Raw genomic sequence first — 27,764 nt, 5'->3', positions numbered from 1 at the left:
TAAAAATCTTTATTCATCATATTTTTTACAAATAAGAAAAGACTAACACTTTATTATATACACAAAAATAATCCGTCAGTTTAAATTTACATTGTTTTCACTGCTTTTAAAATAATGTATGACTTCTTTTGGAGATGACCATTACATGTACAAAATTAATCCAATCCCTCCTGTTTTTCTTTAACAGCTTCCTACGATTAAAAAAAAAAAAAGTCATGCACAAATGAAAATTTGTACACATAAATCTAAAAGTAGCTTAAAAATGTGAGATCATTATTACTGTATAAAATATGCATTTTTTCAGTATTAGTCATTTAAACAAACTGAAAACTTCAAAAAATGTTTTATTGTAATATTTAAATAATTCAAGGAAATGTTCTTATATACATGACTGGCAATTGAAAACCAAAAAAAAAAAACCATCAAAGGATTGCAGCATGATCATTAAATTCGCATTATTTTTACATTGGTGCGCACACAGCAACTAATAAATAACAGTAACATTTTCACTTCAATATTGCTTGTTGGCAATTAATGAATAACACTTTATTTTTTATGTGCCTATTCTAAAAGTAATAATGTATACAATTTCTTACAGAAGTACCAACCAGGCAAATTGAAAATCTAATCACTACAATTTACATCTAAAACTCATACAATTCATCAATAGTTTTCATTAGAAAGAATTAAAACACATTTTAACATTTTAATTCATCTATTGAATTCATCAGCATTCGGGTGGGGGGGGGGGGGGGTACATCTTCTTTCTTTTATCCCTTATTACCAATTACTAGTCAGTTTATTTTAACATTTAAAAAGCTTGAGGTTGAAAATTATCCATATGAGCAATATTAATTATGAGCTATAAGGTTTTCAAATAAGATCCTAATAAGGCTTGGAAATATTGTTTTTACTTGAATACATAGGCGGATTTAGGACTGAGTTCTTGGGGGGGGGCAGGATTTTTTTTTTCCTTTTTGTGAGCAGCATTTTAATTTGCCCCCTCCCCCATGTTTTAGTTTGTCTCCGGTGATGCATAAGGCCATGCTTTACCTTTTTTGTGTTTTTTATTAATGGTGTGTTTTCATGTTGTCCTTTTTTAATTGACCTTAAGAGAGGTGACTGGTATCAAGAGAGCGACGCAGGGCTCCCTTTTAAGTGGAATATAGAATCTTCAATTTTAAGGGGTCCGGGGGCTTCTCCCCCGGAGGAAATTTTGTAAAATGGATACAAAATTCTGCATTCTGAAGCCTTATAAGGGTTAATTGGACAGACAAAAATCTCGGGGAAAAATAGACAAATATTTTTTTTAAAAAAGTTTCATGATTTAAATGTGCTTTGTGATGTAAGTTAATACTTTAAAAGAAATGCTGTACAGATTTAGAAAATATGTAACATGAGAGTAACATACTACTTATTAGAACAATTCATAATTTATACACTTGATAAGAAATAAAATGGAAGCACACTTTGCTTAGGAGTTTCAAAGACTTGTCTAATTATTTTCAAGGTTTGGTTGGTTAGATTGGGTGTTTTGGCACAAGAGCCCTGTAGGCTATACTTCGCCAATTCTTTTCAAGAATTTTAGAAGATTTAATAATTTAAGGCACCTCATTTGCACTTTCCAGTCTCTGAAATTGAGTACTAGATTATACAGTTGTACAGTATTATTCAAACTTTATATAAAAAAACAGCTATTTTAAGTTTAAAAGAAAAAATAAACAAAAGAATTCTCTCATTACAACAAGCTTTTTTAAAATTATAAGCAGTGCAGAAAACGAAAAGAAATAGATGTAGTGTATCATTTTTTCTGGGCTAAACAGATCAACTATATGCAGTAGAAGCAAGTTAAAAGCAATCAATACAGAAGAATTTCCAAAATACTGCATTTGGGGTTAAATAAATAGCAAGATATGAAACATGTGAGTCACAAAAAGTTATTTCAAGTAATATGTTACAAACGAAAGAACCATGATTTTTACACTTTTGATGCAGGATGTAGCAAGGAGCTGAATTTGACATATTTTGGCATTCATCCCCCTAGCATTTGTTAGAAATTTTTAAAATTTGAGGTTTGTAAGCCACACGTTTCCAAATATTCAAGGTTTTCAAGCACTTGAAAATAAAGTTAGTTTTTTCAAGCACTTACCATTTTTCAAGGAACAAATCATGCAATTTTTTTGCGAGTTACGGACCCACTTCAAACAGTAGCCCGAAGCTATAGCTTGTTTATCTTATAGGCAAATCCGGCCCTATATGTAATTCACTCTTACCTACAGATTTTTGTAATTTTTACGAAAATTCTTCAGTTTTTACGGTTAAAATATTTTTACAATTTACCAATAAGAACGTGTGAATTCCAGAAGGTTCTCCAAAATCTTTTGTCTGTAACAACACAAAATATCTAATTTTTGAAATCACGCAAATTGAAAATAAACATTATTAGCGCAAATGGGGAGGGGGTTCCCTTTGTTTTAGGTTCTAATTTAAAAATAATCATCAATTATTATAAGTGTTGCAGCTGAATGCATAGCTCGTTTAGCCTATATTTTCATTTATACACTTGCCCAAATGGTTTTCAGTTCAAAATAGTGAATATAGGCATATTTTCAGCACCCGAGTGAAAGTTTTACTATTTGTATTTAATGTTTTTTTTTTCTTTTCTCCATCCTATTCCCTTCATTTTCATTGAACTATTCAAAAAGAAAAATAATGATTTTTTTGTTTTAAGATTTTGGGAAGATGTGTTGTTACTATTTTAAGTTCTCCAAAACTGGGGGGCATTGCCCCCTATGCCCCCTTCTATAAATCCACCCATGCCCTTCTGAACTAGTCAAAGAAGAAAAAAAATAATGATTTTTAGAAAAAAAAATTGAAAATGTGTTGTTACTACATAAAGTCCTTCCAAAACTGGGGGGGCATTGCCCCCTCTGCCCCCCCATAAATCCGCCCATGCTTGAATAGTTCGATTTAACACAAAGATACCAATACAGGGGTGATTATGAGTTTATTAAAATTGCCTGTAAGTTTTACAAAAAGGGGGGGGGGGCATTTTTTAAACTTAAGACTTTTTCTTTTAAATATACATAATTTTATACAAAAACAAATTGCATAAATGCATTTGACAAAGACTTGTATTCAAATAGTTACTTCTTCCATCAAAATATTGCTCATACACCTTGTTTCAAAACATAGACACAAACATAAAATACAATTCAATGTTATAAATATAAATGGAGGGAGTTTTATTTCATATGTGTATAATAAACAGTACGTAAAGCACAAGTGAGGGTTGAATGATTACAAAAAACAACATGTGTTGAATTTATTTAGAAAAACAGAAAATATGGTGTCTCATAATGAGACACTTTTACTTATAAACTATACTAAGGTTGAGAAAAATATATATTTATATGAAATTGTGTATCTATCACCTCCTAATTACTTCAAACACATGTTTTTTTTAAAGTATCTAGTTTTTAGCCTACTTTCCCAGTAAATGTCAGAGAAACCAGAAAAAAGCATTAAAGAAGGCTTAATGCACCTTTAAAATATCACAAAAACAAAACAATTATAATAAAATAATTAAATATGTATCGAAAAAATTAAAATTTTAACAGATGGGTATGAGGTGGGGAAAAATGTCTGTCGGTCCTTCTTTCCCCGAAATAATGTGTGAAATAAAGATTTGGCAAGGACACCTCATTCCTACATTTCATTTTTTTTATTTTAACAACTTTTCGTTCAATTTGAACAGTTCAAAAAAACTAAACAATTAGTGCCTACGGGGAAATTCAAGGCAATTCTGAACTTAAAGGTGAATTTGCTTCAACAAACTTTGTAGGAAAAAGCTTTTGATGAAGACAGACATAGAAAATACTTTTTTGATTTGAACAATTTTCCGTTTCAATTTTGAACAGTTCAAATCCCCTTAACACCTACGGGGAAACTGAAAAGTCAATATAAATTCTGAACTTAAAGGTGGATTTACTTCAAACAAATTCAGGACTGCCACTGAGTTATGGTCCTAAAAATAGTCGTTTTAGTAGCCTCTTAAATGACAAATAGTCTGCAAAATAGTCGTCCAGCTAGGAAAGTAGTATCAAAAATAATTTCCCATCATTACTTTTTAAATAGTATCAGTATTAAATCATGCTGCATATACTTTTTTCATGAATAGACATATTTCAGTTGTATGGCATATACGTGGGATTTATAGTGAGCAATCACTTTCTGAAATGTTTCAAAACATAGAAGTATTAAAAAAAAAGGTTTTTACTTTAAAGTACTAATCAGTCACTTTTCTTTCTTAAATGAAGTAATGTACCATCCCTACTATCCTGTATACCCATTATGCAAAGCAAAATGTTGGACATTTTTCACTGTATGATATGACAGACAAACCAATAGTCTGAAAAGAAACTATCTGCTATCTAACGTAATATGTTAATTGCAGTTAAACACTTTTCTGATTCAAAGCATTGCTAATGTACATTAATTACTTCATAAGGAATAACTGACTTTTTAAATTAAAAAAAAAATATCACTAAACACTGTTATTCAATTCCCAATCACCTAAGATAGCAATCAAAAGCTTTTATTTACATTTATACATTCAAGTTTATTTAAATTTACAGTAAAATGAAAGTACAGTCGACACCCGCTACAACGCGATTCAACTTACGCAAAATGGCTATAACGCAAATTTTCCACGAGTAACGAATTTTAGAGCTGACGCAAGTGAATTCCTTGTCCACAAGACAAATTTCTTTAGAAGGAAGTAGCGGCTTCGTTATTGACAACTAAATATATATTTTGTGATTGTTATTACATCCCATTATCATCACACTGACCCATCGAAAGTTAACACTTCAAACTAGTCTAGGCATCACGTTGTTACAGGGTTCATACTCATTTTTAAAAGTAAAAATTAAGGACTTAAGGAGTCTTAAAAAAATTTTAAGGACTTATCGGGGAAATGATTAGATAGCTTTACGTATACCATTTAAAAGTTTTCCAGGGGGGGGGGACAACAGTACATGAGACATATGTATACACATGCAAATGCATCACTGTTTTCAAAAAGCAGAGAGATGTGCAATCGACTGGCATATCCCATTATCAGTGAATAAAATATTAAAATTTCACATCATAGGGGTGAGAGTATCAAAGAGCAAAAAGGAGGAAATCCCCCCCCCCCCCCCAAAAAAAGAGTTCTTAAAATCAAGCAGAAAAGAGATGAGATCAAAATAGCCCTTTGAGTTCAAGACATTCCAAAATTCAACAAAAAATGGCGAATTAACCAGTTTCAAAGATAATACAGTTTCAAACTACTACAATTATTCATATTTTTCCAGGCAAATTTAGATTATTTCAAAGTTTGCTAATGCAAAACTTATTTGTGCCTCAATGTTCCCACCTACTGGTTAAATAGCGAGACAAAAATGCATTTTGTTTAATTTTTTTTTTTCTTGTTTGTGTGAGTTTGTAGATTTTTCTAGATCCACTTTTATAACACCTTTTAGAGTGATAAATATTGTACCATTTGAAAGAAATTGAATTCTATGTTTTTTTTTGACATAATGGTAAACTCTTGCTTAAAACTGATTAAAATGAAATGTCAAAAACTTGCCAAGCCTGGCTAATAAACAAAATTTATCAACTCTAAACAAAACAGAATCCCCCTCCTGCTCCCTGAGGTTCCAAAATGACTATTTACATAGAGTAAACTTATTATAAAAATTTAAAAAATTGCATCATGATTTTTTTATTTTGTAAAATCAACCAATAATTAGTTTCTTAAGTTTCAAGAATAGAATAAAAACTACCTTAAATCTTTCTTCTAAAAGAGATAATTCACTAATAAGGTCAGTAATAGCATTAGAAAAAGCTTCTTGGGGAGAATACTCCATAACAGTCTGAACTCTCAGAAGAAATTTATATTCCAGAGGATGAGGTGCTTTGTATCCAGCAAAGAGAACATTTGGATCTTTCAAAAGCTGACTGAAACAAAGGAAAAGACAAGATGAAAATAATATACAATCAACATTCAAAGTCACAAGCCTCATAAACACTGCTTGGCATACAAAATGTAATATCAATGAATATTTGGTTGTCTAAATGGTTATTCGTCATGTAATTGACTTATGATTACAGAATGAAAAAAGAAAAGGTATTTCCCAATATATGAGCATATTTCCATGCAGTAGTATCGCCAACATGCATGATACCAAGGACAGATATTAGGGTGGGCCGAAAAGAGGAAATTTTCGAAAAGAAACTTCTAATAGCAAAAAAAGTTGTGTATTGCCACCCTAAACATAAAAATAATGAAAAAAATTAATATTTATGTCTTCAGATTGCATTGGCAGCAAAGTTTGGAAAAAAAAGGTAAAAAAGGGTAAATTTTCAAATATTTTTATAAAAATCCAAATGTTCAAAATTTTTGTTCTAATACAACTTACAGCTTCCTTTTAATACTTTCTTCATATATTTTTGGAAATATTTAGGTTCTTTTACAGATTTTAGTTCGCTCATAAGATGCAAAAGTTCATGAAATTAAACAAAAATTGATGTTATCAGCTTATTTTGCACATTGCGTTATTTCTTCTTTTAGATTCCAGTTATGAAAATTTTTTTTACAATAAATGTGCAATATATAACTCTTTGTTTGTAAATACAATTATATTTTACTGCACTTTACCCAGAACCCGCAAGTAGGTGGTTGCACTTTGCAGGGGCGTGCTTAGAGTTTTAGCGGCCCTGTGCGTAATTTGTTTTAATATTCGATAATTAATAATTTTTGTTATTTATTTATTCTCTCCTAAAACATAACACATTTCATTATCACACACTACAACCCGCATCAACCCCAGCACATAAAAATAGATAATTATTTTGAGTTTATTATAAAATTGCTTTATTATGTGAATTTAAAAAAGAAAGAAAAGAAACAAACGCAACAAAATTTACCGAAAACAAACATTTATTTTGAAAAAAGAAAAATCTAAATTTCAAAAATCTAAATAGTTTCTCAATTTAATATGCACAAACGAGAAGCCTTAGACTTTTTGCAACAGAAGAGCTAGCAGGCAATGCATCAAGGAACAAGCAATATTTGCGAAACTTTCATCTATTGCATATTTTTTAAAACTGCTCCACTATGTAGTAACTGGAGTAGTGATAAAAATTTGACTGGGACAAATAAGTCTTGAGAAATGGGGCCAATTTGTTTTGCAAAGCTGTGACATTAGCTTTGCTTTATTATAATCAACGTTAATATTGGCAAGTAAAGTTCTGGCACTTTCTTCTTAAAGTACACGATAATTTCAATCACAAGCAATTGAGATGAACCATATAAGCAAGCACATTACAATCTGATTCCTGTTTTAATTCTGTAAGTCACTCCTCTTTCCTAAGCATCCATGTGATTTTCGTCCTTTGTTAGATTAATCCAAATATTACAAGCATCTGCAATTGAAATGTTCCCTTTTTGAACTAAATCAAGGTCACTAGCATAGTTTATTTTTTTAAATGATGAAATGAAGTTAATTTTTTTAGTTTACTTAAACGAATATCATTCAGTAATTGCTTGAGTTATTAAAGACACTTTTTAGTTTTTGCCAGTTTCTGCCGGTTTTTACCGGTTATAACCAGTTTCTGCCACTGGCATGGCAAAAACTAGTTTCTGCCGGCAGAAAGCCAACCCTGGTGTCTATATTAATTATCGGTTTATCATAGGCTTCTAAAAGGCAATTCTGAAACAATTTTTAAAAAGTTAATTCATTTATGAGCCGTTTTTATACTTTTGGAACCTTTACTTTGAGAATTGCGATCACTTTGCATCTGCTTTGAAAACCGAATTTTTGATGTTTAGTATGCTTTGTTAAAAGGTAAACAAATAAATTCTCCTTTTATATTTTTATTGAAATCACGAAATTTAGAAGTTTTAAACAAAATTCTGAAGAGTTTTAAGAGTTTCAAGAGTTAAATGCTCACCCACAGCTAGAATTTTATTTTTTGTTTCAATTATTTAATGAAAATAAATATTATTAATGGAAAAAAGAAAAATATCACAAAAACACCCACTTTGACATTTTGTTTTAAGTCCCCCCTCCCACGCAAAATTATTTGATTTTTCACAAATAAAATGGACTCTGTGAAAAATCCTGGACAGACCCCTGTTCAATAGCCAACGCATGTTTGCAAATGTCAAGTGTCTACCAAGGACAGGGTGGGGGTCATCAGATTGCACCATTGAAACTTTTAGGGGGTGGTAATTTAAGAAAGATTTTGGTCTCAGTTCAGGGGGAAGTCTCGTTCTTGAGAGGGGAGTGCTTCAAAGAATTTAGGGAAGTGTGCCATCGTCTTTGGGAAGGGGGGGGGGCATCTCCTTCCTTATTTCAAAAAAACTCATTTATTTTTTTATTTTTATTGAAACTACGCTCGAAATTTTGCAGACAGATTATGAAGGTCTAAAAGCTTGTCGCAGACAGCTGCAAAACTTTCTGCCACTTAGATGAATTGGATCACTGAGAACAATATTTTGCACTTATACCAGACCGCATATAGAGCCAATCACAGCATAGTCGATCAGCTTTCTATCTCTGCCAATCGATTATTGACGGCTTCCAAAACAAACTCCATAAGAAAACTACTATGGCACTTGATCTCTCGGCTGCTTTTGACAGAGCCTGGAGGCAAATTGATCAACATCCTATACAAAACAGGCATTACTTCAAATGCTCTAATCTGGATCAATGATTTTCTCAGGAAAAGAAGCTTTAAAGTCAGGGTTAATGGCGATTTCTCCACCATTCACCATACCTGGGCTGGAGTTCCTTAGGGCTCAGTACTTAGCCCTCTTCTTTTTCTTCTGTACATGAATACAATAGACTTCCACATCAATAAAGAAATAAACGTTCCCTGTTATGCCGATGATATTGCAGTCTGGCACACCAACTCAAATCTCAAAGTCTCACAAAGAGCACTTAATATCTGTATGAAGGGCATTGAAATCTAGTCCAAACATCTTAAGCTTAAAATTAATCCAGACAAAACAAACTTTTGTGTTTTCTCAATAGACAGGAAAAATAGAAGCTCAAACTTAACATCCTCAAAAGATTTTGTGGTGCTTCCTGGGGATCAAGTTCAAAAACTGTCAAGAATACCTAGACTTCTATCGTCAGGCCTGTTCTTGAATTCGCAGCACCCATATGGGCATTGGCAAGGCCTACTGTTAAAGATTGACAATGTTCAATACAGAGCCTCTAAAATCATCACTGGCGCTGTTTCTTCAACAAATAACATCAAAATTGAAAAGGAATGCGGCCTTGACCCCTTGTAAAGCAGAAGAAAATTAACAACCATTAAATTTACCAACAAAATCCAAACCCTTGCTGATCGCCATATCTCAAGTAGAACCTTTGGTGCGTGGAGTGGAAAGTGCAGGCTGAAGAGATCCTCAACCCTCAAATTTGATCATGATATAAGGAATGATATCAACCTCAAATATGAGACTTTCAAAATTTCTAAAGAGCTTTACAACATCTTGTGCCCTCTCCCCCAAGCTAAAATTTATTTAAATCTCTTGCAGCATTGCACCAAGAAAGGACCCACAGCAATAATCAAAGAAAAAGGCAACCACACCAGTGAAAAAGTCATGACCTCAACTTAAGATCTGACGATCACCTACACAGATGGCTCTCCAACTCTAATCTGGATAGAGGAGGAGCGGGAGTCTTTTTCATCCGACCAGACGGAGTGCAGGAATGCCACAGTATTTCTATTGGGAAAATAGCCTCGAACTACACATGCAAACTCGTCGCCATGAAAAGCACTCTGGAGATTTATCTTTCTAGAGAGAACCAGAGTTCCATCATCATTTTCTCTGATTGCAGATCAGCATTGCAGGCAATCCAGAAGGGCAAATGTCAATTTAGCCATCAGATCATTGAGCTCACAAACAAAGTCATTGTTGCCCAAAGATCCTGCATTTTACAATGGATGCCGGCTCAGGTAAATATTTTTGGTAACGAGGAGGCCGATGAGCTCGCAAAGGCATCCCGTAATTCTCCTTAGCCATCCAACTCCCTAACCATCGCTGACGCCAACGCTGTTGCTGGCCGAAGGCTAATTGGTCAACAAGCTAAAAGAAACTCCATTCCGGATTTGAACTGTGACAGAGCCATAACGACTACTATAACCACACTTAGGACAAATCACTTAAAGCGGATGAGGATTTCTGCGGACGGACAGCGTAGTTACACCAACTTTTATCCTCATTGCCCAGATAACATCCTACTGTCTGGTCAACACATCTTCAGCTGTCCGGAAATCCAGGCCAAACTTTTTAACATCGGCTTAGAAGACCCAGTGGACCTACTCTATACAGATAAGGCTGTCGAAGTTTCAAAGGCTGTCTACGACAGCTTTGAAGCCATACACATAATCATAGACACATCTTTTTGATCAAGCTATTATGTCCATCATCAGTGGACATAATAGCTTGATCAAAAAGAGTGTGGAAAAAATGTATGCGATAATTTCTTTCTGGATCGTGAATTGGCTCATCATTTGACTCGTAAGAAAATTGTTTCTTTACACTCCTTCTGTGAAAAGATATCACAGGGAAAAAATTGACCGAACTTAGTTATAACTATTTTTCAAATACGAAACTGTGAAAAAAAAAAGAGGACTAACTGGAGTAGCTGAGGGAGGGTAGAAACATAGTTTCAATTCCTCTCCGCACTGAGGGGGGGGGGGGGGGGAGTGGGAGCCAAAAGCTCGCATTTCGTCTCAACACTCTCCTCCAAAGATCTCCTCTCAACACTAGGAAAGACGCTGGAGCGGAGGAGGGGATCAGGGAAAGATTGTTTTTTGACCCGGAAATACGAGTGGACAATGTTTAGCCACGACAGTAAACCTTGGAGTTAGTACCTATTTGTGTCCCTCACAACGTTTCTGTTAGCCTAACACGCGAGCTAAACTCTCATAATTCTAAAAATAGAGTCAACTCCACAGGTTAGTAGATGCCTTCTTATCTTATGTGTAAGTTTCATCAAAGATTGAAGTAACAGAAGTCAATTAAAACTAATTTCATTGAACAGTATAATAATTAACAACTGTAAATTATATAACTTCTGTAAATAGTAAAATCAGTGGTTGGAAAAACTACATTTTTTTTGCAACGAACTACAACTACTTTGTTACAAATGTAGTTCACTACAACAACAACTACTTTTTTTAAAATGTAGCAACTAGAAACTACTTCTGAAATGTAGTCGCTACTTCACTACTTTCCAAAAAATAAGTAAATACAAAGCATACAAAATAGGTTGTCCCTCAAAAAATGAAAGTCAATTTTTCAAACTGCATTCACTCTTGTATTTTTCCTCTTGTGTAAAAACAATCGTGAAAATAAATTACTTTTAAATTCAAAAAAAAAAAAAACCACCTTCAAAAAATACGCAGGAACTAAAAAGCAAAAAATAACTGATTACACTTACATTCTATTTCTTACTCAAACATAGAAATGAAATTTATTTTAATTAAATGAAATTCCAGTACAAAAATCAACTGAACTAAACACCGAATTATAAAATAAACACTGATTTAAATTGCTATACGATGAATTATTTTAAATACCTAACTAGTTATATACGATCTCTTAATTTTTAATAACCTTTTGAAGTCGGGGCCGCCTATAAACAATTATATAACGCAACTGACAGCTCACCGAATTATGAATTAAACACTAATTTAACTATACGCGAAATTAGTCTTTAAAACTAAACCTACTCAGTTACGTTAGGTAGTAGTTCATAGGAGGCCTCGATTTCAAAAGGTTATTAAAAATTAAGAGATCGTATATAACTAGTAAGGTGTTTAAAATGATTCATCGTATAGCAAATTAAATCAGTGCTTATTTTATAATTCGGTGCTTAGTTCAGTTGATTTTGGTACTGGAATTGTAAAATAAATTTCATTTCTATGTTTGAGTAAGAAATAGAATGTAAGTGTAATCAGTTATTTTTTGCTGTTTAGTTCCTGGGTATTTTTTTTTATTATTTAAAATTAATTTATTTTTTGCTTGTTAGTGGTGTAAATAACATGGCGAGCGTCTCGGAGACTTTCGACGACTGCGTAGAAAGGCTTTTGCAAATGCGTAACTAATTACAAAAAAAATTGTCTTCATCATTAGTTGTTCAACTTTATCAAAGTTTGCTTTCCAAAAGCAAATGCACGAGTCACTAAAAAAAAATAAATAAACAAAATCGCTTTAAGTTTAAATTTGTAAAATTGTAAATTTTAGAATTGTAATATTGTAAATTGTAATTTATGTTTCACAATACGTGTCATGTAACTCGTGATAAAAGTCGCATGTTTCCTCACATGGCCCCACTATAGATGAAGTTTAAAAATTCCACTAGAATGAATTTTATGTTTGCTTCAGATAATCCTTAATTCAAAATTTTCATTAGCATTACTCCTAATAATATATTTTTTTAGCACTTTCTTTAACTATACATAAAGAAAGTATATACCTTTGTTTTATGGCTTTTGTTTATCAATGAGTTTTATATTTAATCGTTTGTGAGGGAAATTGCATGAAATTTATTGTTTTACCCTTAACTTTTCCCTAAAGAACAAATAGGGTAAATCAAAGATTTGGAACCTAAGTTAAATCACCCCTAAACAAAACCACCACTAAACAAAAAAAAAAAAAAAAAGCATAAAAACCGGTTCACTAAGTGAGACGATATACGAAGTTAATAAAGTACAAATCGATTTAAATGTGAGTTAGTATGATATTTGAAGAGTTCCCTCAACTTCATCAAACCTGAACTTGATGACCAATAGACCGCCGAGGAAGTAAACGTTTCAAACAAAAAAAGAATTTTCCTTATCGGTACAGGCAGGGGCATGCATAGAAATTTTGGAGCCCATCATAAATGACTTTTCCGGACCCCTCTCCATTGTTAACCCTATATTTCACCCGTAGTTATAAAAATATTGGGCCCCCTTTAGGCTCGGGCCCGGGCCAACAGGTGTCCCTCTCCTCTCCCTGTGCACGCCCCTGAGTACAGGTGTCTTCGAGTATTTATGGAACATTGTACAAAGGAAAAACAAATCCAACGAGTTCAGAATCTCCTCCTCCTTTTTTTTTTTTTTTTTTTGAAGCCTGCTAATTAATATAACCCTAATTTCAAATTGAACTGGCAGCATCATGAAATAGTAAATCTAGAATATTGGTCAAACTTCAGAAATCATACACAGTTGTAATGTATATAATTAAAGAATATAAATTAAATCATGAGGGAGGGGTGGTCTGTATTCAATTCACCCGCAATTGAACACTAAATATATTTAAAAACTGGAATATTAAAGAACATTATAGTTTAGTGCCTAAATAAAATTATTTATTAGTAAATAAAATATTAAGGTAATTGTTTCAACTATTAAAGCAACAAAATATATTTAATTTACTGCTTTGCTACGCAGTAATAAATACATTAGTAACACCTATAATAATAAATTAGCAGGCAGCGAAGTGTTGCGAAAATCAATCATACATGTGCCGCGAGAATTAAATATCGTTCAAGAGAAAGCCAAAACCTTAGGTGTGAAAATACACCAATCACAGCAAAATCACATGACCGTGACGTATGAAATTTAAAGTTTCTTGCATTTCTCCGGGACCCCTTATCAGATCCAGACCAAGTTACAATGGGACCATCTGAGAAGTATACCCTTCCAAACAAAAAAACTTTTTTTTCAAATCGGCCCAGTAGTGTTGGAATAATTCGAAAACATACATAAAAAGCCGAAATACAAAATCATAACCTCCTTTTTTGAAGTCGGTTAAAAAGTTTCATATAATTTGCACAACGGCAACCCGTGTCGACTTGCACCTGAAAGTGCAAAACAGCACTTGTATGCTAGGCTTAATCGAAAAAAAAAATCTTTTTTTAGAAACTCGAAATTTATGTTGATAAAACGTTGCCCCTATACCCAACACCCCACATGTACCACAAGAACATTTATTCAAATTAAAAAACATTTAGATATGCCACACTTGACCTAAAATTTATAATTTTATTTAAAAAATTGATTTTTTTTTCAGTTATCTTTCAAAAATTAACATATAAATTTAAATAGAATATCAAGTTCAAAAATTACTTGCAAGCACATTTACAGATCAACAATTACAAACGAATAATAAAAAAATAATATATTTTAAATGAAAAATTTAACTCAACCTGAAAAAAATCCATATTTTTGAGTACTATGTGGGAGACGCAAAAATTGCAGGAAAACAAAATTTTCTATTTAACGCTAATTCCCTACTTTTCTACTTTACTGTTTATATTTTTCAGCTTGATAATTTCGTAAAATCTTACATATCTGAAAATAAGTATCAAAAACTTAATTTTTTGAAGAAAATTATAAATGTTAGGCCACGTGTGGGATATCTAAATGACTTTTATTTTGAATAAATATTTTTGTGGTGCATATGTGGGGTATAGGAGCAACGTTTTATCAACATAAATTTTGAGTTTCTAAGAAAAACATTTTATTTTAATTTGACCTAGTACTACACAAGTGCTGGTTCACACTTTCAGACATAATCGGCACTTGTTGCCGTTGTTCAAATTATATGATTTTTTTTTTTTTTTTTGACGTAAAAGAATAAAATATAAGAAAGTGTGCAACTTGAAAAATCAACTTTCGATTTTTTTGGGGGGCAGGACACCCTAATACACAAACACACCGTAAGAGGATTGAACAAAAAAAAGATTGATAAATTAGCTCACCAGAAGACACTAAGAAAAATGTCCGTTATCATACTCTCATACACTGTAATGCTCGCATTTGTTGTAAGTCCTCCAGAACAGTTCAATTTCATCCTTTTCTATAACAGTTTCAGTAGCTTCTTTTTATTTGGTGAATACTGTTAAAAATTTAAGCCTCGCTAAAATATTTTTGTTTTTAAATCTTCGGTCAGTTCATATTTTAAATTCACCAAATTTTCAACTCCTGAAATCACCGATATCTTCATTTTCACGAAAATACGTGCTTTTTTCAATGTAAATATTGGTGAAATATAAAAATTACGACGGCAAACAAACTAAAGGCGTCGAACAGATAGCAGGTATGGCGTCAAAATGAAATACCTGAGGTTAGCTTGTATTTTTATTCGTCTTATTTCTCATTGCATCTGCTGATGTACTTGTGTAAAATTTGCGCTAGTCAAATTCGTTTGAACATTGATTTTTTTTTTCAGTTTATTTGAAAGTAGTTTGCAGAAATCGCTACAAACTACTATTTTTTTGTAGTTAACTACTCACTACACTACTTTTTTTAAAGAGTAGTGCGCTACACTACAAACTACTCAAAAATGTAGTTACTACAGTAGCGTCACTACTTGTAGCGCACTACTTCCAACCACTGAGTAAAATAATCATAATATGTTTCAACAGCATGCAACTAACTTAAGTTCCCTAAATATGTTTCAAAAAATTTAATTCCCTAACACTCATGGCAAAAACGAATAGCCATTTCCTTTGCTAAGTTCTGGAAGCCGCTTCAATAAGCGAGCGTTCGTCAAAGAACTGCTATCTACAGCCGAAGGGATGAAAAACGCGAGCAGAAGTGATTCAGCCTCAATTCCTTCTCTTATATCCTATATCAAGATCCGCCTGGAAGCTTCTAGAATATTCTATCTATCCTTTCTCAGCAGGAGATTGCGTCATCCATCCCCTCAAGCACTGACGTCACATCCTGTGAATCATTCATTTGATGTTTACACATCGTAACTTTCTAATTTAGATTCTGCCTCACGCCTCCGTTTTGTGGAATTCATTTATTTCATGGGAAAGAATTAAATTTTTTTTTTACATTGATGCATTAAAAGAAAGAATAATGGTGAGCAAAGAAAGAGAGAAAACTCTGATAATAATTGTTAAACTCAAAAAATTACTTCATTTTTTGTAGACAAAGATGTAAGCGATAAACGACGTAAATGAGGAGAGTAATTCTGAAAGTAAGTCAATCTAGTATTTTCCAGCGTATAATTCGCGGATTATCTATTAAAAAAGGCAAAGTTTGAGGTGCGGATCTTATGCTGCCACGGATTATCTGTGATTATTTTTTTCCCTAACACCAACGCATTGAACTGAATATTTACAGTAGAATTCACCGATAGACCGTACGCCGATTGAATGTTGTTTATTTTACAAAGCTGCATGTTCTTTCTCGCTGCCTGCCTGTATGTTGGTTATTTTACATTTGCTTGAATGTTCCCCTTACGCAAGTCAGGCCATGTAAAATAAACAAGAATGCAGTGAAGAAGGAATCCTTCATTTGCACAAGATCAGATCATTTGCTCCTTTGTCTTTACTCATTGTTTTTCAAGTAATTAGCATACTATAATCATGATTTCATGAAGAAATCATTATATTTTAGACTATATTTCAGATTAATTATAATATGAGCCAATTAATATAAGCCAAACAGCCAGTCCTTAGATCACTATCCCTTCATAATTATCCTAACATGGCGGCTGCGTATGGAATGTAGTCGCCCTGTTTCGTCATACTCTTAGTTCAAATAATGCAAAAAGAATTTTTTTTTGGAAAGATTTTCTTGGTAAATGCCAAATGGTATGTTACTGGAGAAGTTCTTGAAGCGGGTTTGTAGTTCATTATTTTAATGCCAAAAAATAAAAAATTAATTTTGACATCTTGAATTCAAATTATGTTTCTCGCAATCACGAGTGTGTGTATGTAGGCGTGTGTGTTTGTGTGTGGGGGTATGCGTTTGTGTGTACTGGTTATGTGTGTCTAGGCATGTATGTTTGTGTCTGTGGGGGGGGGGGGGGGTGTATGTATGTGTAGGCATATGTTTTTGTGTCTGTGTGCAGGCATGAATGTGTGGGTAGTTGTGTGTATGTGTGGGTGTCTGTATGTATGCATGTGTGTATGTGTTTGTGTATGTCTGTGTAGGTGTATGCACCTGTATGTGTTTGTGTGTGTGTAGTTGTGTATGTATGCGCGTGTGTGTATGTGTTTGTGTGTGTGTAGTTGTGTATGTATGCGCGTGTGTGTAGGACATGGATGGAATATGGAGACGGCTTTCGCTAGAGGTACAGCATCGTGAGGAGCCCGTCGACGGTGATGGCGCAGAGGGTGGCGGTGGGAAAAATCAAAGGAATGTCAAACATAGTCAAGTGAGAACAATAAGCAATCGTGATTGCTCAAAAATCCTAATTATTGAAGAAATTCAAATATATGTTTATCTATAATTTTCCTATTCCTTTCGTGCGAATTTTCTTTAAATTAATTCTTTTCATTAAGCTAGTTACCCAAGAAGTGCATGTTGATTTTTACTGCCACAGAATTTACAATATTTTACAGAAAGATTTTAAAGCAATTCATTTTTTTTTTGGGGGGGGGGACTCTTTATTTTCACTGTGTGATCATGGTATTGTGTATACTACTTTATTTTTAGTTTAATGATTTTTTTTTCTTATGAAACTTTAAAATGGGTGGAATGAACCATTTGCTTCAGTAGCTCCTAAACTTCACCCAATGCCTCTTATATTTCCTTGATTAATATAATTTATCTTTCTTTTTAGCATTCCTTTAACATCACTTTCATATTTGTTAGTTCCCATCAAGAATTTCAAATAAAAACACAAATTTAAACCCTCTCCCCCCCATTCTCATACTAGAGCGCTGATTTCGAAACTTAGTAAAACTGGTGGCCACCAAGTTTTTTGAGTCTAGTGGTCATTGGCCACTTGAAAACTTTCTGAATCTTGAGGTCTACCAAGCGGCTGATTTTTTTTTTCTTTTGTGTGTATGAGTAAAACTAGCTTTACTAATGCAACAATAAGAAAGACAAATCGTAATAGATAGTTATCTAAGTATTTCATGTGATTTTAGTTGTTGGAAAAGGATTGGAAAATCAATTATTTAAAAACTGTCGCCATCTTGTGTTTGTTAACAAGTAAAACATTTGTTTTTATTTAAGCAAGGCTTTTAAAGTAACTTTCAATGTTTGCTCTCTGCTTTGCTTCTGCGATGATTCGGAAATCAGGATGGTCGATTCTCGTCTTTAAAAGAAGATTTCGGACAAATTTAGATTTTTTTTAATGCCTACAATTGACTGAAAAAAAGAAAATATAGGACAAACAGCATTTTGAAATGTAGGAATTATAGGCAGCTGATATCTGCTTTATTGTTGATGTAAAATGGGCCGAAATGAATGATTTTTTGAATGCTGAAGAAAATGCAACTGTGTATGTGTATCCTTGTTCTATGAAGCATTTGTGCAAACTGTTTATGTAGTGTGTGCTTGAGCAGATTCTGATGAAGATTTTGCAAATATTTTACTCAGTATCAGGAAAATTCCAAAAATGTGGATATGTTGAATTGTGTTTATTAACTGATGACTTTTTAAGATGCAACAAGTAAAATGTAAGCAGTCAAAAATCATTTCCTTTTCCAAGTATCTTAATAAAATGTAATGCATGTAAACATAGTTCTATGTAGAACTAATAACTAATTTTATATAAACACTGTAAGTGTTACGTTATGTACAATTTCTGGAAAAGAAAATAAAAATTATTCTTGAAAAGACTGGGATAGGAACTTCCGATAATTCAATTTACCGATTACTTGAAGGTTTTAGCAAGTACCTTGGGACTTCCGAGTGGTCGAGAGGCGACTGTATTCAGTAAAATTGGTTCCCATAAATGAATACTCCATGTTAATAAAATAAGCATGTAGTCATGACAAAAAATTTTTGTTTATCATACCTTTTATTTTTCCGAGTTTTCCTTCCTAATATAAAAATATATTTTAATGCTATCTGTTCTAGCTTGCAAGAGTCATCTTAGTATGAGCTAAAATCCTTCTGGAAAATTTCTAAAAAATATTAAAATATATTTTAATGTTGTATGCTCTGCCTTGCAACATTCATCTTAGTATGAGCTGCGGCCCTCAGGTAAAACAGTTGTAGACACCATAGATGTAAATACAGATATTTTGTGTTAGTGCATTTTCCCTTACAAACACAGTGGTCACAAGAAGGTGACTGTGACCTGACAAAAAGTTTAACACTTTATGTCTGATTATTTGGAAAATTTGAGACAGCATTGCAATTTTACATCAATCAATATGTATGTAAAAAAAATTTAGCCCAATGTCTCTTCTTGTCAGATGTAAAAGTGTGGGCAGGCTTGCATTTTATTATTAGGTAACCAACTTTGGACTTTCTTTCGGTAACTTGGGAATTTCTCCTCAACAAAAATTTTTGTTCAGGGTGCACCTGTTCACAAATAAATATCCGGGTATTTTACATCACTACATACAATACAATTACAATTATAAATGAATTGCTTCATAAAAGGCTTTCCATTGCACACAATTCTGTTCACATGGGGAGATAGAAGGTAAACATTTCTTTTAATACTTAAATTTCCTAACTAGTTGTCATATTGAAAAGTCAAAATGGGGACAACAAAGATGACTTTTGCACAAAACATACCATGATTAATTTTTTTCAAAAAAGAATAACAAACAGCATACTTTTTAATCATATTTCCAAGAGTGTGATCCTCTTTGTTAACAGTGAAGATAGCAGCATTTGGTACTTTCGTATCTTTCTCAATTGTTATCCTGAAATGAAAACCCCATATGTTAAAAAAACGTAAGCAATGACATCGGAAAGACTTCACCAAAATAATTAAACACTAAGAAATATACAGAGCTTCAATACTTTGGTCATCTCGGTGCCGAATATCTTTCCAAACCACATTAAATCAAGAAATTGCATCCCTTATCCATCTTCCTTCAAGTTTTTATAATAAGTTTCAACAGCTTTAATGTTGAGAATCTCCCTGAAGGATATTACTTTTAAACTGCTTTGATGATTTCATCCCAAAATGTTGCGATAAAACAAAAATTCCATTTTCAGTTTTGTATCATATTTTGTTATCTTACTTAGCCGAGAGTTCATTGTGGTCTTACAGCTTGTTTACAGTTTTTATACAGCCCGACATAGGTTTTACAAACAGCAAGGGGAGGTGGGGCAGGTTGGTACGTTTTTTTACTTATTATTTTTTATCTCGTCAAAAAATTTAATGAACAGTTCGGTTTTCTACAATTAGTTTCAATAAACACTTCTCAACACCATGGATTTTTTTAGAAATTCAGAATTGATAAACTTCTTTTATATTAATTTTTTAACCGAACCTTGTAAAGTGGACCAACGTGCCCCACGGGTGGGGCATGTTGGTCTGCCTGTTGAGGCACGTTGGACTGCAGAACTCAAACAACATTAGTTATAATTTAGTGATAAATACTATCAAACATTGTAACTACATTATTCTCTTTTGTGTGTTGTGTGAAAAATATAAAGTTTAAAGATCAATATTACATATTAAATTGATAAATCATTTTTTGATACTACCTAAATTTTTTTTGCGAAATGCGCAATTACTAGGGGTCTTACCAAGCCTTCGAATACCCAAAAAAAATATTAACTTTCCCACCCTACATCACTAATTGCGTGCATTAAAAATAGTTTGAATAAATTTTCACCACGAAGTACCGAGGAGCAAATGCAAATGAGCAACAGAAAATAATATTTTGATTTTTTTTTTTTTTTTGCTTATTAATGTGAAAAATGTTTCTATATTTGTCTTAACAGCAATAAAATAAATAAATAACATCATAGTCTTAATAACTTCTCAGTTTTTTCTTCCAAACAGTCATGCTTCCTTTTTTAATTTTTCATTTTGGATATGACTAACCTAGATTGTGATTTTAAAATCCTGAAGTTCATCATTGAATTGCTTATACTTCTCCAATTATGCCATTGAAAAGAAAGATTCTTTGGTTCACGATATGTTTCTTTCATAATTTCATCAAGTCTTTCAATAAAAAATATTATAAACTGTTGTAATACATATGTATGAATCAGTTTTACCAATTATTTCATATTTAGACTAGCTGTACCCGACGCGCGTTGCTACTCCAACAAAAAAATACATCATTATACTGATTTTCATGACAATCGGTTGAACGGGGCAGAAGTTGCTACTCTGCAGTGCCACCTGGTTGCGAGTGGCTTCAATGAGCACATAATGCACCTTCTCCGTGGAAAAATACATATATATAGCAATTTTCATAATAATCGGTCCAGGTATCAAGTCAAGCCATGACTATACTCAAATTTTGTACTCACGCAATTTGTAAGATCAATCAATCACTAAAAATATCAAATAGAAAAAGTTTTAAATCCCCCCGTTGCATGAAAAGCCATAAAACAATAAAGAAAGAATTTATTTGTTCAAACTCAAGAAAAATGGCAACAGCTAACTTCTTATCAATGAGATCTTTCACGCAAATTAATTTCTGAAGCCGATAATTTTATTCGTATTTATCCAATGGATTGTGACTTAAATTGGAATAAAAAAGGAACTATCGATCGGATTTTTTGCGAACTGGTCTATAAACATTCCCAGTACCAAAAATAACAAACGGTGAAAGTTTCAGCCAAATCTGCCGGGTAGTTTTTGAGTTCATGGATGACATACAGACAATCATTCATTTTTATATATATAGATTTAAAAAACAAATTCCCATTCACTTTTTGCATTTTTTGTAAAATATCCAGTTTTTGGGTATTTACCCAGGCTTTGGGTAAATACCCAGGAAAATATCCAAAAAATATTTACCTATCCACTGGGTATTTACCCAATCCACATCACTATGCATAATACATCAAACATCTCCACTATTCTATAAAAATTTTTTTGTCTTTGCCACTACAAAAAAAAAAAAAAATCGCATTCGACAATTAAATTGAATAACACACACACACATTTTCAACAACAATTAATTAATGAAAATAAAATGCAAAGCATGGTAGACGACGAGGAGGGGAAAAAGAGAGTCAGGAAATGCGATCCCAAAAGACTTCGAACAAGCTATCCACTGTTATGGACTTAATTAAAAAAATAATGAAGTGAGAAAAGATGGCAAAGATTTCATAACCTAAGTTCTTAGTTACTTTTTTTTTCTCATAGGGATTTGAGATTAATTATGAAACTATTTTGTCCTTTATTTATCTTATTTCAAAAACGTTTTACCAAAAACATTAATTATTATATGGGCAGTTCTCAAAAGGTGGGAACAAAAAAGTTAACTTTGAGCAATTTCAAAAACTTTCGAATTTGATATCAATTTTTCTTTTATTCTATAGTATGCATACCTAGAACACAAAATATGAACATGAAAAGACAGCAGGTATTTGTAAAAATTGTTAATTAGCAAATTAAATCAGCAATCTGCAGGTAACAGATTTTGGACATTGTTGTCATGTAGGTAACGGATTTTGGACATCATCATAATGTAAGTTTCACCATTTTTGACAACTGTTAATCTGATTTTTAACTTTCCCAATGAAAATTTTATTTACTACTTTTTGAATTTTGCAATTTAATGATAAAGAGGATATTAATGAAGTACTTGAATGGCTATACATACTGCTCTTTACATATAATAAAGTTTTGGAATGATTTTGAAGAAGTTGATGAAAGGTAGAAAAAAGCTTCATGGAAATAATTATACAAACTTGTAGTTTGATTTATTGAGACAAATAAGGAATAAAAATAGAAACAAATAAATACGACATATATATTTTTAAAGGAAAAATAAACAAAATATTCTTTAAGAAAGAATGTAAAAAATGACATCAGTTTTAATAACGAATATTTTTTCTAATGTCATAAGAATTAAAACGATGTCTAAAAAAATTATTGAAAAAAGAAATTTGTATTTCTATTTCGAGATCGTTAAAGTATGTTTAAAAGAAAGAGAAAAAAAAAATTCTAAAATAATAAAAGCGGTGGGAAAAAAAATTGCTAGCGCAGGTGATAACGTCGCCAAAACTGGTGCAGCTGACGATTAACTACATTTGTTAAACTGGAATCCCCCTCTGGTAACCTTGAGCGTATCGTATACTGTGTTGTCGCCAGCGGAAGTTTGCTTGGCGATGTTAGCGCAAAATGGCTTTCGTTCGATCATAGAAAGCCATGTTACTACTGTAATTTATGCATTGTTCAATGTGTAACGTATTAATTATGCAAAATACCAATGGATTAAAGAAGATAACATTATAATAACCTTTTTTATTGAGGTTAGAAGACAGTGGATCATCAAAAATTATGAATAAACGGACAGAATTATCGGCATCAAGATCGTTACGCCATTTGGACATCTCACATGTATGTTTAAGAAAAATCATTTTTCTTCTAAGATACTGCATAAAAGCTTATGAAAACACTTTTAAACAATTAAAAATTGATTCTGAGGATCGATAAATACCTTTAAAACGAAAACATCATATACTTAGTTCTCAAATAATAGCATTTTAAAGATCGCAACTTTTGGACATACATCAAATTTCAAAGTTACGTTTTTTTAAAATCGTTTACAAAGTAAATAATCTATCTTTATTTTTGTTATCTGTGTAAAATATTAACAAAAAGTTATTCAGTGTAAGATTCATACCTTTAATTTTTTTTTGAAACGTATGGAAATAATTAAAAAAAAATTTTTTTTAATGGTACATTTGCTCAGTTAACGTTTTGGTATGTCCAAAATTGTGCCTTTTAGCAAAGAAAATATTTTTTTAAGGGCATTTGAAGAGCTTTTTTTCCATAATTTATGTCAATTCTTGTCTCTATACAGCATTATAATTTACCTCAAAAATTTTAGAGTTAATTAAAATGAAAGTTATTTGGTGTTGAAGCTTCAAAGTTGAAGTCTGTGTTTGTTCCCACCTTTTGAGAACTGCCCATATATTCCCCTGCATTGATAAATAAAGATTCTTAAGTGTATATTGCATGAAATGAAGCATAATTCTAACTGTCATATTCAACGCCGATCTTAACTTGAGTCCATTGGAAATTTTAGAATGTTGAATAAGGGCAGTTCTCAAAAGGTGGGAACAAACACAGACCTCAACTTTGAAGCTTCAACACCAAATAACTTTCATTTTAATTAACTCAAAAATTTTTGAGTTAAACTATAATACTGTATAGAGACAAGAATTGACATAAATTATGGAAAAAATGCTCTTCAAATGCCCTTAAAAAAATATTTTCTTTGCTAAAAGGCACAATTTTGGACATACCAAAACGTTAACTGAGCAAATGTACCATTAAAAAAAATTTTTTTTTAATTATTTCCATACGTTTCAAAAAAAAATTAAAGGTATGAATCTTACACTGAATAACTTTTTGTTAATATTTTACACAGATAACAAAAATAAAGATAGATTACTTACTTTGTCAACGATTTAAAAAAAACGTAACTTTGAAATTTGATGTATGTCCAAAAGTTGCGATCTTTAAAATGCTATTATTTGAGAACTAAGTATATGATGTTTTTGTTTTAAAGGTATTTATCGATCCTCAGAATCAATTTTTAATTGTTTAAAAGTGTTTTCATAAGCTTTTATGCAGTATCTTAGAAGAAAAATGATTTTTCTTAAACATACATGTGAGACGTCCAAATGGCGTTACGATCTTGATGCCGATAATTCTGTCCATTTATTCATAATTTTTGATGATCCACTGTCTTCTAACCTCAATAAAAAAGGTTATTATAATGTTATCTTTTTTAATCCATTGGTATTTTGCATAATTAATACGTTACACATTGAACAATGCATAAATTACAGTAGTAACATGGCTTTCTATGATCGAACGAAAGCCATTTTGCGCTAACATCGCCAAGCAAACTTCCGCTGGCGACAACACAGTATACGATACGCTAAAGGTTACCAGAGGGGAATTCCAGTCTGACAAATGTAGTTTATCGTCAGCTGTACCACTTTTGGCGACTTTATCACCTGCGCTAGCAATTTTTTTTTTTTCCGCTTTTATTATTTTAGAATTCTTTTTCTCTTCTTTCTTTTGGAAACATAATTTAACGATCTCCAAATAGAAATACGAATTTCTTTCTTCAATAATTTTTTTAGACATCATTTTAATTCTTATGACATTAGAAAAAATATTCATTATTAAAACTGATGTCACTTTTTACAATTGTATTATTTTTAATTTGAAGCTTTTTTTTAACTTTGCATCAATTTCTTCAAAATCATTCCAAAACTTTATTAAATGTAAGGAGCAGCATGTATAGCCATTCAAGTATTTCATTAATATCCTCTTTATTATTAAATTGCAAAATTTAAAAAGTAATAAATAAAATTTTCATTGGAAAAGTTAAAAATCAGATTAACAATTGTCAAAAATAATGAAACTTACGTTATGATGATGTCCAAAATCCGTTACCTACAGGAAAGCAATGTCCAAAATCTGTTACCTACAGATTGCTGATTTAATTTGCTAATTAACAATTTTTACAAATACCTGCTGTCTTTTCATGTTCATATATTGTGTTCTAGGTATGCATACTATAGAATAAAATCAAAATTGATGTCAAATTCGAAAATTTTTGAAATTGCTCAAATTTAACTTTTTTGTTCCCACCTTTTGAGAACTGCCCATAAAGTAATAATTGTTTTTCCCAGAATAATTATTTTAACTAAGATTTTCAACTGATATTTAGTATTTAAAATAGCCGGTGAATATAGCAGTGAGAAATAACAGTTATAAGTTATTGCTTCATTTTCTTCTTTCTAGAAACGTACCGAGTACTCGGTAACTACTTGGTACTCGGCATACTCGGCCAATTTGCCGAATACTCGGTACTCGGCCAAATTTTGATCAGATACTCGGCCAATACCGAGTAGTTGCAAAAAATTTAATATTGTCCAAGACAGATATTAAAATTTATAAAAAAGGAAAAGCATATTCAATATTCTGCAATCACTTACAAGTCAATTTTAAATTTTGAGAATAATGAAGTTTTTAATGCTTAAATGGAATAAATCTTTATTTTAATGTCCCCAAAGTTAATAAAACTTATTTATTAAAAATTATGCAAAAAAGGTAAGTATAGAAAACATGGAACTTTTACATAAAAAATAGATTTTTGCTACAAACAAAAATTAGTTATAAGAAATAAAAAAATTCCCTTGCTTAAAAAAAAGGGAAATAAAACAACGTTAAAATCATAGTGCAGGAACACTGCAGACACATGTTTTGGCATTACAGGAAATTCCTTTTTCAATGCACAAAATGTGAGCTTGTAGATTTAAAGGCATCCGACAAAAGTGGTTTTTTTTGTCGAATGTCTTAACATTCTTTAGCTCACATTTTATGCACTGATAAAGACGTTCCTTGCAATGCAGAAACACGTGTGTGCAGTGTTCCTGCACATTTGCTTTTCAAAACTATTTATGTTTGGTGGACTAGAACTAAAATAGATTGGTATAGTTTGTCTTAATTCCAACTTGATCAATCACACCTTTTATTTATTTATTTTTAATTTTAAAAATAATTTTTTTGTAAAATTTTTGACATAAACAAAATTTTTTAAATAATGCGTAATTAAATTTCAGCAGGAATTTAGTTTTAAAAACTTTTATATGGAAAAGAGGTCTATTCTACTATTCCAATAAGTTCAAAATCGATCACATGTGTGTCAGTGGTTCTTCTTAAAACATAATTAGTACTTGTTAACTCGGCAGAGTAGTGAAATGCCGAGTACTCGGTAACTCGGTACTCGGCCGAGTACTCGGTACTCGGCCAAAGTGCTACTCGGTACGTCTCTATTTCTTTCTAATATTGCTTTTTAATGCTTATTGTTCTCACTTGACTGTTTTGATGTGCTATCATTCTATTTTCCCGCCAGCACCCTCTGCAGCATCACCGTCGACCGGCTCTTCACAATGCTGCTCCTATAGCGAAAACCGTCTCCAGATTGCATCCATATGCTACACACACACGCACACACAAATACATACACCTACACATACACACACTCAAACACATACATACACACGCATACATACAGACACCTACACACACTTACACACAACTACCCACACACTCATGCCTGCACACAGAAACAAACACATATGCCTACACACACATACACATTCCCCACCACATAAAATCTCATACACACACTCATACCTGCAGACACAAACACACATACCCTCTCCCACATACATAAACACATATGCCTACATATACACACACACACTCCTGATTGCGAAAAACATAATTTGAATTCAAAAGGTCAAAATTCAAACTATTTTTTTCTTTTTTTGTCAGCAAAAAACGTGGAGACTTCGCCTAATTGTTCCTACTAGCCACTGGGCACTAGTACTCTTCTCAATCTTGATCTTAAGTAAATATGATACATACTATTATAAAATGCACACATATTGCACAAAATTATGTTCCAAAAAGGCATCAATTGTTCTTTCTTAATCCCCAAATTGCGGGCCTGCAAGAGAGGATTCGTTATACAAGACATCAAAAACAACATTACTTTTTTTCTCCTTCGAACAGCAAAAATGATTCAAATGCTGGAGGCGCATTCATGGTTTAGAATGATCCGATGAACTTGAACAAGTTTTAGTTGATTTTAAAATTTCTTATGTGAACTATTCTACACTACAAAATACAATCAAAATGCACCAGTTCTTCTTCTTCTTCTTCTCTATTTTGAGGTATATGCTTCACTCTAACACAGTGGGTGCACCAGTTTCGCGGAAAATTTTCTTATTTTCTTGTTTGTTTGTGCTTGCCGATAGAACTGCTTCTTCTT

The 27,764-nt window shown here is 32.2% G+C and overlaps 1 protein-coding gene across 1 annotated transcript; it reads right to left on the bottom strand.

The window, feature by feature from the left end:
• On the bottom strand, positions 1 to 27,764 carry LOC129221568 (DNA-directed RNA polymerase II subunit RPB11-a). The gene is made up of 5 exons (XM_054856074.1): positions 27,704 to 27,764; positions 27,486 to 27,639; positions 19,596 to 19,685; positions 5,829 to 6,003; positions 1 to 191 (listed from the first exon to the last, which is right to left on the bottom strand). The coding sequence occupies exons 2-5, from the start codon at positions 27,536 to 27,538 to the stop codon at positions 156 to 158; spliced, it is 354 nt and encodes a 117-aa protein (XP_054712049.1). The 5' UTR covers positions 27,539 to 27,639; positions 27,704 to 27,764; the 3' UTR covers positions 1 to 155.

Source organism: Uloborus diversus, chromosome 1 (genome assembly GCF_026930045.1).
Source record: "Uloborus diversus isolate 005 chromosome 1, Udiv.v.3.1, whole genome shotgun sequence".
NCBI classification, from domain to species: Eukaryota; Metazoa; Arthropoda; class Arachnida; order Araneae; family Uloboridae; genus Uloborus; species Uloborus diversus.
Note: the sequence above shows the minus strand (reverse complement) of the source record. Positions and strands in the feature narration are given on the sequence as shown.